A 13,557-nucleotide genomic window follows, 5' to 3' on the forward strand; every position below is an offset into this window, starting at 1 on the left:
GCTCCACCGAAAATATTTTTCGGGGAGCATAAAAAAATAGGGGCAGATGTCCGTTTGCAATTGGGAAATAATCAGAGCAGAATTTTGTCTGCAGTGGGAAACGGGGAAATAATGGGAGCAGGCATAATTCAGGATGACAATGGTTAAGAAACACCTTTCAGTTGATCAAGTAAAAAAACAAATTAAAAAACATTGCTGCCAGACGGTATGACAAACAAAGAGTGTTAATGAGCCTTATATGTAAGATAACTAAGTGGGCAAACAACTGACTATTTGGCAAGTGGTCAATTCAGCCTTCTTCAGGGAAAACTGGGCTCAATGCATGTCTATAAAGTGTTGACCAGATTAGCCTTGCAGTCAACACAGGCTAGTATGCTTTCGGTCTAATCAGGATTTTGTTTAGAATATACTTTTTGTAATAAAAAAATCCATAAAAGCAATTAGTTTCGTTACTGCTAAGACTGCACAGGCGAATATGCACATGTATAAAGCCCAGTTTTCCCAGACTGCGGCTCAATTAATGTCAGGTCCCAATGTATGCAAAGAGCAAACACCGCCCATACCTCTGCTCTGCGCCGGTTCTCCTGGCGAATGCGCTCAATCTTCTCAATATCGGATGGCTCCCTGTACAGAGTGTCCGGTGGTGGCTTACGCTTCTCCATCTTCGGGATCTGAAACAAGAAATACACAAGCAAGTGGGTTAGGCCATGTGTGGATCTAATGTAATGAAATACACAATTAATAGGGTTAGGCCATGTGTTGATATAATCTAGAGAAATACACAATCAATTGGTTTTGGCAATTTGTGGATCTGATGAAGAGAAATACACAATAAACAATTGGGTAAGTAAACTTTTGGGATTGATAGCTCAATTTTTAAATGTTTTCAGTATGATAATAGATTGAATCATCACTGGAAGGGGACACAATTAGTATGATCTTTCTAGTTATCTCCCTTGCCAGTAATGATTTCTTGGTAAATCATCTTCACGCCAACAGGAAAATGTCAATCAAAGCATGGGGTTAAGGAGTATATAAATAACCAAACACAATACAGTACAATTACAGGTTGTCATTATCGATTTGGGGCAATAGATGCAATGGTTTACGTAAGTTGTGCATATATTAAGTTGAAGTGTGCTCTACAGATGTACAACAGCATTAGTACCTCAAGTTTCTTAACCTGAAAATGCAGACAGTGTGGTATAGTTTTGCAAGATTATGATTATCCCTATCCCCCATAATGGCAAAGTGAAAATGGCTTTTGCAACCAGCATAAAACCAGAACAGCCTGTGAGTAACTCTCAGTCTGTTCAGGTTGTATGCTGTTTGCTGCTCATCATTAACTAAGTGTTGGAAATAAAGCCTTTAAAACTTGAATCTAGTAAGAAAGGTATTTAATTAAATGTTACTTTCTAAGGGACTACAAATGAGTGAAAATACGTATCTAAGTGGTATCTCACACAAGATCAGACAAGAGAAACACCTCCTGTGTCGTGCAATAATTGGTCTCATGCCCTATGAGGACAGCATGGCCCCAGATCAGTCAAGCAATCGCGCAGTCTTGTCAGGAACTACTGTGCTTAATTAAGTTATGCAAGGTTTCATAGTCTCATGAGAATACAGGGCAGCTCATTGCCAGACTGCGCAGGCTGGACTAGAGCTATGCTGGCTGAATATCGTACAAGACCAATTTTAAAATGACACGGCTCATTTGACCCAGGAGAGTTATCAGGAAGCTCTTCATTGAAGTAATTCACTGAATTCAAGAAATCGCTATAAACTCATAACATGTATTGCTTTCAGGAAAAGGCCATATCCCAATTAATTATATTAGATGTAAACCTATATTAAGTATATCATATTTTGTAATTAAGCAAGAAAGGAAATTTTGCTTCAAATATGAATATGAGCCATTTTCTGGGAGAAATGGGGCTTAATGGAGGTGCATAAAGTGTTGTCCCTGAATAGCCTGTGTGGAATGCACAGGCTTATCTGGGACATAACTTTACGTAAAGCTGATGATACATACCGGCTCCGGGACAGGAACACTTTTTGGACGCGGCTTTGTTATATTGAATGGCTTTATCTCTGAAACAGACAAAACAGCATGAGGCGTACATCATACCGGATATGTTGTGTACATCAAGGTTTGTACTTATTAAAAGATATACACCTTGCTCTGGGAAAACGAGGCTTAATGCATGTAGGATAAGTGTTGTCCCAGATTAGTGTGTTTAGTCAATGAAGGCTTATCTGGAAGGATACTTTCCGCTTAGAGTGCATTTTCATTTAGAGGAGGCTTTGTTTAAACAACAAATTCCATAAAAGCGTCAACTGAGTTCCCTGATTAGCCTGTGCAGACTGCACATACTAATCTGGGACCAACCTTTATGCACATGCATTCATCCCAATTAACTCATATGTTACACAGAAATATCCATGTGCAACAGAATTTGGAAGGAAAAGTAACAATTAATTAAGTCAACACATAAGATCTTTTAATAAACAAGAGCTGTCACCATATGATGACTTATGCCCCCTATAAATGCTTGATAGAAATTATGAGCATTTTTCGAAACCTAAACGCAGATTTCGAAACCTAAACGCGGACCATAAGGTCAAGGTCAAGGTCACAGGGGTCAAAATATGTGAGCTTATGGAAAGGCCTTGTCCATTTACACATGCATACCAAATATGAAGGTTATATCTCAAGGGACATACAAGTTATGAGCATTTTTCAAAACCTAAACGCAGATTTCGTAACCCAAACGCGGACCCTAAGTTCAAGGTCAAGGTCACAGGGGTCAATTTTTTTGTGCCTATGGAAAGGCCTTGTCCATTTACACATGCATACCAAATATGAAGGTTATAACTCAAGGGACATAGAAGTTATGAGCATTTTTCGAAACCTAAACACAGATTTTGAAACCTAAACGCGGACCCTAAGTTCAAGGTCAAGGTCAAAGGGGTCAAAATGTTAAACATATGCATACCAAATATGAAGGTTATAGCTCAAGGGACACAGAAGTTATTAGTTTTTTCTGAAACCTAAACGCAGACTTTGAAACCTAAACGCGGACCCTAAGTTCAAGGTCAAGGTCACAGGAGTCAAAATTTGTGTGCATATGGAAAGGCCTTGTCCATATACACATGCATGCCAAATATGAAATTGCGATCTGAAGCAACATAGAAGTTATGAGTTTTTTTTCGAAACCTAAACGCAAAGTGTGACGGACAGACATCACTATATGCCCTCCTTCGGGGGCATAAAAACAAAAACAGCAAACTACCCAAAAAAAGCGGCCTAGCATATAAATTTTCTACCTACGATAAGTTGTAAAATTGAATGTCAATCTTAGTCTACCAATGTCAAAAATTGTCAATCATATGCAAATGAACCTGCAATTGTGTTCAATCATTGTACTCATGCTCATACAAACATGTGATCAATTTGAAAATATTTGTATCTTATGATTGCAGCATTTAGGGACTATGTCCCTTTGGATTGGGAAAAATGGTGGCGTATTGACAGTAATTGGGAAATAAGTGCTGTTGTTGTTTTGCTTACAAGAGCTTGATGGGAGATGAACTAAATGTTAAGACGTTAATTTTTTATTTTTTTTTAAACCTTCATTTTGAAATGTTAAGGTCCCATTTGGGAAAATACATATACTTTTTCCCATTGGGAATAGGGCCAAATGTGGGCCCTGAATTTGAACAAAAAAAACACTGGATTGGAAATGACAACAGCTTTGAAGGAGATTGAAATGCATGTACCAAAACCTTTGAAATGCCTTTTGTGTGTGTGGCAGAGAAAACTTAACCCAGAGTACTGTACCTGTGTTTGTGAGAGCTTTTTTTGGTGGTTTGGTGACGTTGTCAATTTTTTCCTTCATTTGTTGAAGCATATCAGACAGCTCAGGAAGCCACCTAGAAAAGCATATAGAACATGGGATTGGGTTAATGTAACACAGAGCACATTGCTAAATGTATAGATAGGATACATAGAGCACATGGGTTAATGTAACACAGAGCACATGGCTAGATGTATAGCTAGATACATAAAGCACATGGCTTAATATATTGCTAGGATAAAAAGAGCACATGGGTTAATGTATAGCTAATCAAACTAATAAACGTTCCTCATATTTAATGTATGATGGTTGCTATGATGGTGGTTTGTTAACAGTTTTTCCAGAAGATCAGTGTTTTTGCACAAAACAGTATTAAGTACATGAAATGTTTCAGGCACAGCGTTTAAGCCAATTAGAACAAGTTTAGATACAGTGTTATACATACATGTATACTATGACGCACACTAAATGATTGCAGAATACAATTCTTTGCCACTTGCACCATTTAGGTAGCATGCTGCTAAATATTAACTCATATGAAAAGTGGAAATACGAGACTATATGAGCCTTGTTCTGCGGAAAATTAGCTTAATGCACGTGTGTAAAAAGGCATCGAAGATATGCAGACTGCAGAGGCTAATCAAGTACAGCACTTCATGCTTTAATAGCATTTTTGTTTAAAGTAAGTCTTTGCTCAGCAGATATCGATTTAAGGCTGAAAGTGTCGTCTTAGATTAGCCAGCACAGGCTGCATGGGCTAATCTGTGAAGACACTTTATTCACATGCATTAAGCCCAGTTTCCCCAGAACGAGGCATATATCTGCTTACTGCCGTAATGGAGACACCAGTTTAGTCTGCACAAACACATGCTCATAGAATTTCTGCCATTCATCCTTCATCCAAGTTGTGATGCTTTTTTCATTGAAGAAAAACTGCAGGAACTGAAATCAAAACATCATGAAAATAAAATAGATGGCAACTTCAGAATTAATCGAGTTTTGAAATTTCGCTAGTCATGACCTCATAAAATGTGCAGAGCATGTTTAGTTAATATTTTAATCAGTTTTTGAACAATTGAATCAATTTTATTCCATAACCAAATTTTAAATGCTTAGTGGTAACGATACTCTTGACAAACTTCAACTCCTACACGTAAACAAGCTAGAAAACGTTATGACATGTCACATCCTTTATATTTCATTTACAGGAATATAACAGTTACCTTGTACATTTTGTTGATGTCCTGAGAGCGTACAAACTGTCGGAAATTGGCCATTTCCAACTCATCCAGGCGAAACAAGGCAAGGTATGATAAAACTGAAATATCAGAGTATGACATGTTTGTGATTTAAAACATTGCAGTTTTTTAATCTAGTTGACCTTATGATATGATTATAACTCGTGTTACTTTCCCCTTGTTAAATTTCCACACATCCATCCCTGCATAATGTTAATATGAATAACATTGGAACGTATATGGGTTGCAATATTATACCCTCTTAAATGCATATGATGTTTATATAACATTCTCAATAGTAGTTGAGTTAATGGAACAAAGTGTTAAGGCTCCGCTTAGTTTTGAAACTTCTGACACATTTACACACTAAACCATGTTGAAATAAAAAAAAACTAAAAAACATGAACTATAAACTAGAACTGATCTAAGTAAACATAAGTATGATTTTTTCTAGACATGAAATATTATACATGAATATGATATAACTTTACTGAAAATAAAACAAAACAATCCTAATACCTATGAGCCTCTTGGGAAAACTGGGCTAAATGCATATGCGTACAGTATCCACCCAGAATAGCCTGTGTTATTTGCACAGATTAATCAGGGAAGACACTTTCCACCAAAATTGGATTTTGTTCAGTGCAGACTTCCTTCAAAAAAAAAAGTTAACAAGGCTATTGCCAAGCAATATGGTCCCCTACCGGCTCCACCAATGTCAGAAATTCCACCATTTTCGGATTTTTTTTGGGGGGGTTGCCATAGCAACCACAATTTTTGACGTAGGAACAAAATGAAATGACGTGCATAATGTCCATATTGCCATCTATCCATGTTGCAAGTTTCATTAAAAAATATGAAGAACTTTTAAAGTCATCGCAGGATCCAGAAAAGTGTGACAGACAGACTGACTGACAGACTGACTGACAGACGGAGTGCAAACCATAAATCCCCTCCGGTGAAACCGGTAGGGGACAATAAAGCTGAAAGTGTTGACCCTGCACAGGCTAATCTGGGAGGACACTTTAGCCATTCATTAAGCCAAGTTTTCACAGACCAAGGCTCCTAAATTTCACAGTCACCATTATTTACAATGGCATTTTTTATTATTACGCAATACTAGCATTAGCAAACATGAATGGGCCCCCTTCCAGACAGCGTGCGAGCTGCACACATCTCACACATTTCACGCCTAATACATGCACAAAAGTACTTACCTATGAAGAGATTTTGTTCTGAGCGAAGTGTGTTTTTCCCATCACGTGCATAAAATCCCTTCACTATGATAGACATGATATCCAGGTAGCGAACACAGCCAGAGAACACCTCAACTATGAAGATCTGCTCATCTTCATTGTGAATCTGTAAAAAACCCGACACAAGACTAAATATAGTGACAATAACTAAGACACAGATTTTGATGCACAATAAAGAATAATAATGTGTACTTTTTTTAGATAATTTTTATAGTTTTATGTTAATTCATTATTCATACAGTTCAGATATATAGTTATTTCATCGTAAAAGATCATTAAAAGAAACATGAATATAATGCATAAATTTACACAATGTATGCAAACAGCATAAAACCTGAACAGCCTGTGAGATACTCGCAGTCTGTTCTGGTTTTATGCTGGCTGCGTATAGCAATTTTCACTTCTCTTCTGAGCGGGAAAAGGTTAAGAAAGTTCATTAAGCCAATTGAACAAAACATACACCGTAATGCTTGAGATATTTATTGACGTGATTCTCCACTGACTGGACATCTGCATTGAATGAATCTAACACTGCCACACAGTGCTCAAGCAATGCTTTGTGATCCATCACGGATCTGAAATAAAGGTTGAGAAATATTTTCTAAATTTTATTTTGGGGGGGGGGGGGGGGGGATTACATTTGGAATACCGGTATTTATGTCTTTATACTTTTTTCCATTGGTGAATGGGGTGTATAATGGCCATAAATTTCAACAAACACAACTCAACATGTGGAGGGTAAAATTTTGACAGTTTTTAATAACCAAAAAGGTGTCAGTTTGAGACAAGGTAATTCAAATTATATGTAATATTTTCAAATAATGTGACCCTATCATCCATAATCAGAGAGACAGACCTCTGCCTATATAGACTCTCTATTTCGAGTCTAATACAGAACAAACCTGAGAACGTGTTAAATGCAATAAACAAGCTCTCAAGGCGGTACATTCCAATGAGGTTTAACAGATCGGGTGAACATTGATTTTAATATATCTTAAAAATGTTGAAAAAAGAATACACAATTATGTTCCAATATGATATTTTCACACATTTGTTCCCAGCATATGCAAGTTATTCCACAGTGTAAATTATTCAAAATAACTCTTAACAAACACAACCTGTAATGTTGTTTTTTTCTCATTATTTGAATATTTTAACATCACCAAGCATAATTTACCCATTGAAAATAATACACATACAATCCAGTCTGTATGATGGTTTGGTCGGTTTAATTTCGATCGTCAAATCAATAAATGTGATTTTTCTGTTATAAATTACTTACATATCAGTTAGGGAGTAAGGAAGAACTAAAATAATATAAACGACAAAGCTTTTTTCATTGATACATGGGCGCTGCCATCTTGGTTTCTATGGCAATAGCCAAACGTTTCATAGAAAGCTGAGCATGACAACAAAATGCTGTTTTAATAAGAGATTCCTTTCAAAACATACACAAATTACCTTTTAAACGTGTTTAATAAACGCAATAGTTATCGTATGTGTAGTGAAAACAGTATAAATTCTCTTTGTTTACAATATTTTTGAGTTGTTGTTGTTACGAGCGATTCATTGCATCATGGGAGAAAATATTTTGAAATATTTTCAAACGCATTATAATTTCTAGAATTGCTAAACACATTTAAAATAAACTTATTAACTATCATATACATTGATTATAATTTATACGCCATATAATATAAGTTGACGGAAATTTACTGAGCGCGACACCGATCTATAACGATGATTACCGATTAAACCGAATTGAGCTTAGGTGTTCATACATCAAGTGCGTCTTTACGTAAACCGCGTCTTTATGTGCAATCGTGTGGAATTAAAATAAAGCTGCAAGATGTCAGAAACGACTTACGAGGTATTGTTCTTCAAATTTACACATTTATTTAATTGAAACATTGCATGATATATGTATAGTAATGCTTTGTTTGTTTTTGCTTCTATTATAATGGAATACAAAATAAAATAGGGGTTTAAGTTGTGACACTTGTCGTCTGCTATCTAAATTTTAAAGTTACGATTTCCCTTTTCAGCACAGGGAAATATCTGCGCCAAGGGTCAGCAAATTCAACGTCTATATTCAGGTAGGACTTGTTTACGTTTACATTAGTGACCTTGGCCTTGGTCTAAGACTAAGTCCTAGGATGTTATTCAGCATCTGAAGCATTTTGAGCTGCTTACATCATTAACTGACATTAATACAAATTACCATTATTGAGCAATCTTCAATTTCTTGATTCAATAAACACACAGATACACATTATTACAACACAACAAGCTTTACATTTTTTTTATTCCAAACCATGTTTCATCATTAAAACTACCATAGTAATTTATTTTAATTACTAATATTGGTACAGAGACTCAATGGTATTTAGTTGAAGAGTAGTACAAATGTAAGTATCAATAATAGAACAAATATAAGTATCAATAAAAGTGATAAATGCTGGTGTGCTCAAAACTGAATAAATTAGATTGAAATATTTGTTGTTTTTATGTAAATATTGTGAATTCTTGGCTTTAAAATGTATTCTGAAAAATCTTATTTTTTATCACTACAAACAGTGAAAGACTATTTCTCCATTGTTTTACTTTTACTAATTTGTGCTTTCTCCAAAGTTTTTAGGCAGTACATCAATAACTATATAGGCATTTCATAGATAGGTTGAATTTTAAAACAATAAAATAATATGTTTTGTTCAACATTAAATTATACTTATAAAACTAAGTCTTGTCAATATATATATATACTGCATATATGTATTACTTTGATGCAAATTGACAGTACTTGTTTAATAGAGGTTTTCAAAAATTACAAATGTTATTTTCTCTTCTTGTTATATTAAGGTCCCTTAACACCAGTTTTAAGTAAACAAGTCCTTAACACATGCTAAGGAATTTGACTTTAATTAAGTTCTTCAAAATTTCGGCCCAAAATTGGACTAAAAAAAACACATTGAATTTCAGTCTGAATCATGTGTGACCTTGAAGCTTAGGACAAAGTTCATGTGTATGACTTGCCATTGCACAATGATTGTCTCTTCTGCATCATTTGAAAATCTACCTTTGCTGGACATGTTTTTGCTCTGGACTAATTGTCAGGTGTTTAACCTTGATTCCTATATTTGATGTTAAACTGTTACCTTGACCTTTGACATAGGGACCTTGTTCTTGCATGCGGCTGCCACACATTATCTTTCTGAAAGTGATTGTCTTTTCTGGCAAGTTAAAAGTACATGTATTAAGAAACGGATTTTCTGAATTTTACTTTTGACCTTAATTGTTACCTTGACATTGACCATAGGAGCTTGGTTTTTGCATGCTACTCTTTTTCAGTGGACTTTTTTTTCATGGAAAAAAAATCCCAATACAAAACTTGCATTTTTTTCTAAATGAAGCCAGGAAAAGGCCTGTTAGATATAAAATAGCTTTTCATAAAAAAATAACCCATTTGGTTAAGAATTTTTTTGAGTGTGTTATGTGGACAATATGGTATTATATTGACATTACTCATAATTATTATAAGGACATTAAAAGCAGTGCATTTAAACCATAAATGTATATGTCTGTAGAGTACCTTAGAATTAACTTTCCAAATACTTTCCTATGATTTTCTCCTGTTACATAGAAAACAGGGCCAAAGTAAACAATACCCCTTCAGTGTTCTGCCGTGGATGCGCCCTTGCGTCATTGGCGCAAAAAAATAGATTTGTCCCCACCCGTTTTCCGTATATAGGTCCGCGGGCACACAGAAATTAGGAATAAAAATTAATCGATTAAATTTGAAAGTTGTCAAAGAAATCGAGTAAATGCGTAATTAGAACGAATTATTTCATTGGACGTGACGTCATTTCGCTGCCAATCCTTAATTTACTTTAATAACACTTTATTTCATTGGTAAGTTGAGACTATAACAACCAATCAGTTATCAAGGAAATTTTCACACCTATCAAAATGGCAGAAAGTGACCAACCGAAGAAAACAAAATCCATTTTGAGTTTTTTTTTCCTCCGGCAAGTAAAATATGAAAATATATCGATAGTAATAACACCCCAACAGAGTCTTCCCAAGTACCAACATCGTTTAGCAATGCCGAAAAAAAGTCTGCCCCTAAACGTACATTCCAAGCAAATTGGCTTTGAGAATTTTCTTGGTTACTGTTTGACACAACAAAATGACATGCAGTTTGTGCATAAAGCCCAAACAAGAAAAAGCCTTTCCTATCAGTAATTCTAATTTGAAAAGGCTTTAGATCACTGGCCGAGAAGTGTAAAGCAAATGTGAATCTTTGCCTCTAATTCCATTGAAGCAGAATATGTAGACAGACGTAGATGTAGACATGAAATACATGTAACTGTTCAAAGTTTTGTTAATAAATTGACAATTGTTTGACAGTTTTAAAAATTTAAAAAAATGTTCAAGTTTGAATTAGAATGTTGAATCCTGTGGACTGGCTGTAGGAATAAATCTAGCCAGTTTAAGAGTGCAAGTAAAAGGTAATTAGTTTCTGAAAATTTAATTCTGCTACAAATGTATTTCTCTGTCTCCAAATTTTTCCATTTTGTCCCCACTTTTTTAACCCTAAAGGGTCCCTGTCCCCAACAGTACAGATTCACGACAGAACACTGCCCCTTAGGGAATTCTTGAATAACCTTGGATGTGTGTCAGTCTGTCTGTCTGTTTGGTATTAAACTGCAGTTTCGCGTTGAATATAATTACTAGTATATTGATACCTGTAACATGTTAATATTATTATACAGCCTTTAAGGTTGCCAAGATATTGATTTGTTTTGGTCTGTCTAGGTAATAATGTTGAAACCTTTGTCAGCTACATGTAATTCAGTGTCTGGTAAAGTTATTAAAAAGCCAGTGCCAAAATCAACTGATGCATCTGTGTTTAAAACATGTTAATGACGCACTCACAGTCTTTAAAATAATTGAGCGAAACTAATATTTAAACAATTTTAAATCTCAAAGCTTCTATTTGCATGAACATAAAAACTGTAATTATCTTTTCAAATTAAAATGCTTATAATTAGATAATATGCAATCTGAAAGTTCTTTAACCATTTTTAAAAACATCAAATCAAACCAGAGGTATTTGAATTAGTCATTGTAAATCAAAAGGAAGTTTTAGTTAGTTCTGCAGCTGTAATACTGATCCACATCTTACAGAATCATTTGAATACCAAACAATTACATTTAAGAGAACACAACATGATTGAGGCAAATTTTATTCTTATCCATTGCACATAAGGTGAACTAAAAATTCATGATTAAATTACAAAAGCTACAATCAAGTTGCTTTGCCAAATTACAGGTGTCAAGACATACATGTATAAATAGTGTTCACTGCAGGCTGATTAGCAATTCTAAACATTGAAATTACTTCACACTTGTCTTTCATAATAATTGTTTGTAAGTTAAATTGAACAATCTGAGATAACCTGGTAAAAAGTGAGGAAAATAATTTTGTGGCAATATCAAACTATAACGCATAACTTGGTGATTAACTCTTTCAGTGCTGGAACCAAATTATGACGGCCTTTGCAAACAGTTTGGATCCAGATGAGACGCCACAGAACGTGGCGTCTCATCAGGATCCAAACTGTTTGCTATTCTGATAGTATTCTTTGAAAAAAATCGAAGAAAATGCTAATTTAAGAAATTCAGCAGATGACATTTCAGCAGACAACATATTTCCCAGCATGCAAAGGATTAATCTCTTTTCATCTTTTGAACAAGTTCACTTGCTGATTTAACAAATATATCTTCATAATTTTGATGGGGTAATCATGTGATTATCAAGATGGCGACGCCCATGCAGAGGCATATAAAACGGCAAAAAATAACTGTCTTGGTATGGACATCCCCATCTTGACTATCACGTGATTACCCCCCTCTGATTTATGACCTTCATGAATTTGGAGCAACTGTTCGTTTATATGTAGCATGTGTTTATATCTGTCACGTATGAAAGAATCACTTTGAAAAATGGTAAGCAAGGTCAGGAGCCATGATACAATGTAGAACTCATTCAATTACTGATGCATGAATGATTTCCTCACAATGTCAGTTGTCATTGTTGATTGATCATGAATACTTGCAGAAGTGTTATCTTTATTATCAGATAACATGCCGGTTGTGGACCATGACTGGTACTGCACCAATTGGGAAAAATCAGCACCAAAAACCCTGAAATTGGGGAAAATTCGCGTAATGAAATCTTTAGTTTGGTAATGGGTCTTATAAATGGCTTGGAACGTAAGTGCACAAACCCATCAGGGCTTTCCTTAGACCTCAAATCTCAAGAGTCAAGGACTCTTGGGACCATATTTTCAAGAGTCAAAATCAAACTTCTAAGAGTCCTAATAATAACGCAGGAGAGTCAATGATTTTTTGCAATTTAAGCAAATTACTGAGATATAATATATAAAAAAGCAACAAATTAAAAGATACATGTATGTTAACATTTATTTCTTACATTGTACTGTCACTACAACACTATGCATTTAAACACAATATTTCAATGATAAATAAATACAAAACATGTATTCTAATACAACATTAACTTCATGTATACAGCAGAGTGATATGTCATTATGTTCTAAACAACATCTCAAAGAGTAATATGTCATATCATGTCTTACACAACATCTCAGAGAGCAATATGTCATATGCCCTACACAAAATCTCAAAGTTTACATACAAAATATGTATTCTAATACAACATTTACTTCATGTATACAGCAAAACAATATGTCACATGTTCTACAAACCAACAATCATTTGAGCAAATAAATAAATCATTCATGCATTTAAAGAGGGATCTCATTTGGGTGCCCTAGTAAAGAAAAGGTAATAAAACAACACTATGACTACACGCACACACAACTAGCATAAAACCAGCAAACTATCACTTTCTTCTCTTGCACATGTCCAGAAACCTGCGCAGCACATTCTGGGATGGAAAGTCACTCACTGAAATACAAAATGTGAAAAAAAACATTTCCGCTGGCTATCACAAAAAAAAACCACAATAGCCTATATAAATCGGTAAACTATAAAAGGAAATTATTTCTACTCACCGATAAAGGTGCCTCCGTATTTAATCCCATCAAAAATTCTGACGCCCTTTAATTATTTCATGTGCCATCTTCACTGAAGACGTGCTACAAACATGCCGTTTTCTAT

The 13,557-nt window shown here is 34.9% G+C and overlaps 2 protein-coding genes across 5 annotated transcripts in view; one reads left to right on the plus strand and one right to left on the minus strand.

Annotated features, from left to right (window-relative positions):
* The window catches only part of LOC127842250 (cilia- and flagella-associated protein 99-like), a 29,429-nt gene extending 21,479 nt beyond the window's left edge, over positions 1-7,950 (minus strand). For 2 of the 3 annotated variants that reach the window (XM_052371675.1, XM_052371673.1), the window contains exons 1-8: positions 7,813-7,950; positions 6,812-6,926; positions 6,313-6,457; positions 5,081-5,175; positions 4,687-4,799; positions 3,842-3,933; positions 2,033-2,091; positions 564-671 (exon numbers count right to left, since the gene is read on the minus strand). In XM_052371675.1, the coding sequence (XP_052227635.1) occupies positions 564-671; positions 2,033-2,091; positions 3,842-3,933; positions 4,687-4,799; positions 5,081-5,175; positions 6,313-6,457; positions 6,812-6,919 (720 nt within the window). In that variant the 5' untranslated portion in view covers positions 6,920-6,926; positions 7,813-7,950. Of the gene's footprint in view, positions 1-563; positions 672-2,032; positions 2,092-3,841; positions 3,934-4,686; positions 4,800-5,080; positions 5,176-6,312; positions 6,458-6,811; positions 6,927-7,633; positions 7,727-7,812 lie in introns of those variants that run through there. The other variant, XM_052371674.1, reaches the window with a different exon arrangement.
* A 109-nt stretch (positions 7,951-8,059) lies between these two features.
* Positions 8,060-13,557, plus strand: part of LOC127842253 (uncharacterized protein ZK1073.1-like) — a 94,129-nt gene continuing 88,631 nt past the window's right edge. For both annotated transcript variants that reach the window (XM_052371679.1, XM_052371680.1), the window contains exons 1-2: positions 8,060-8,221; positions 8,397-8,447. In XM_052371679.1, coding sequence (XP_052227639.1) covers positions 8,201-8,221; positions 8,397-8,447 — 72 coding nt within the window. In that variant the 5' untranslated portion in view covers positions 8,060-8,200. The remainder of the gene's footprint in view (positions 8,222-8,396; positions 8,448-13,557) is intronic.

Source organism: Dreissena polymorpha, chromosome 8 (assembly GCF_020536995.1).
Source record: "Dreissena polymorpha isolate Duluth1 chromosome 8, UMN_Dpol_1.0, whole genome shotgun sequence".
Classification (NCBI taxonomy): domain Eukaryota; kingdom Metazoa; phylum Mollusca; class Bivalvia; order Myida; family Dreissenidae; genus Dreissena; species Dreissena polymorpha.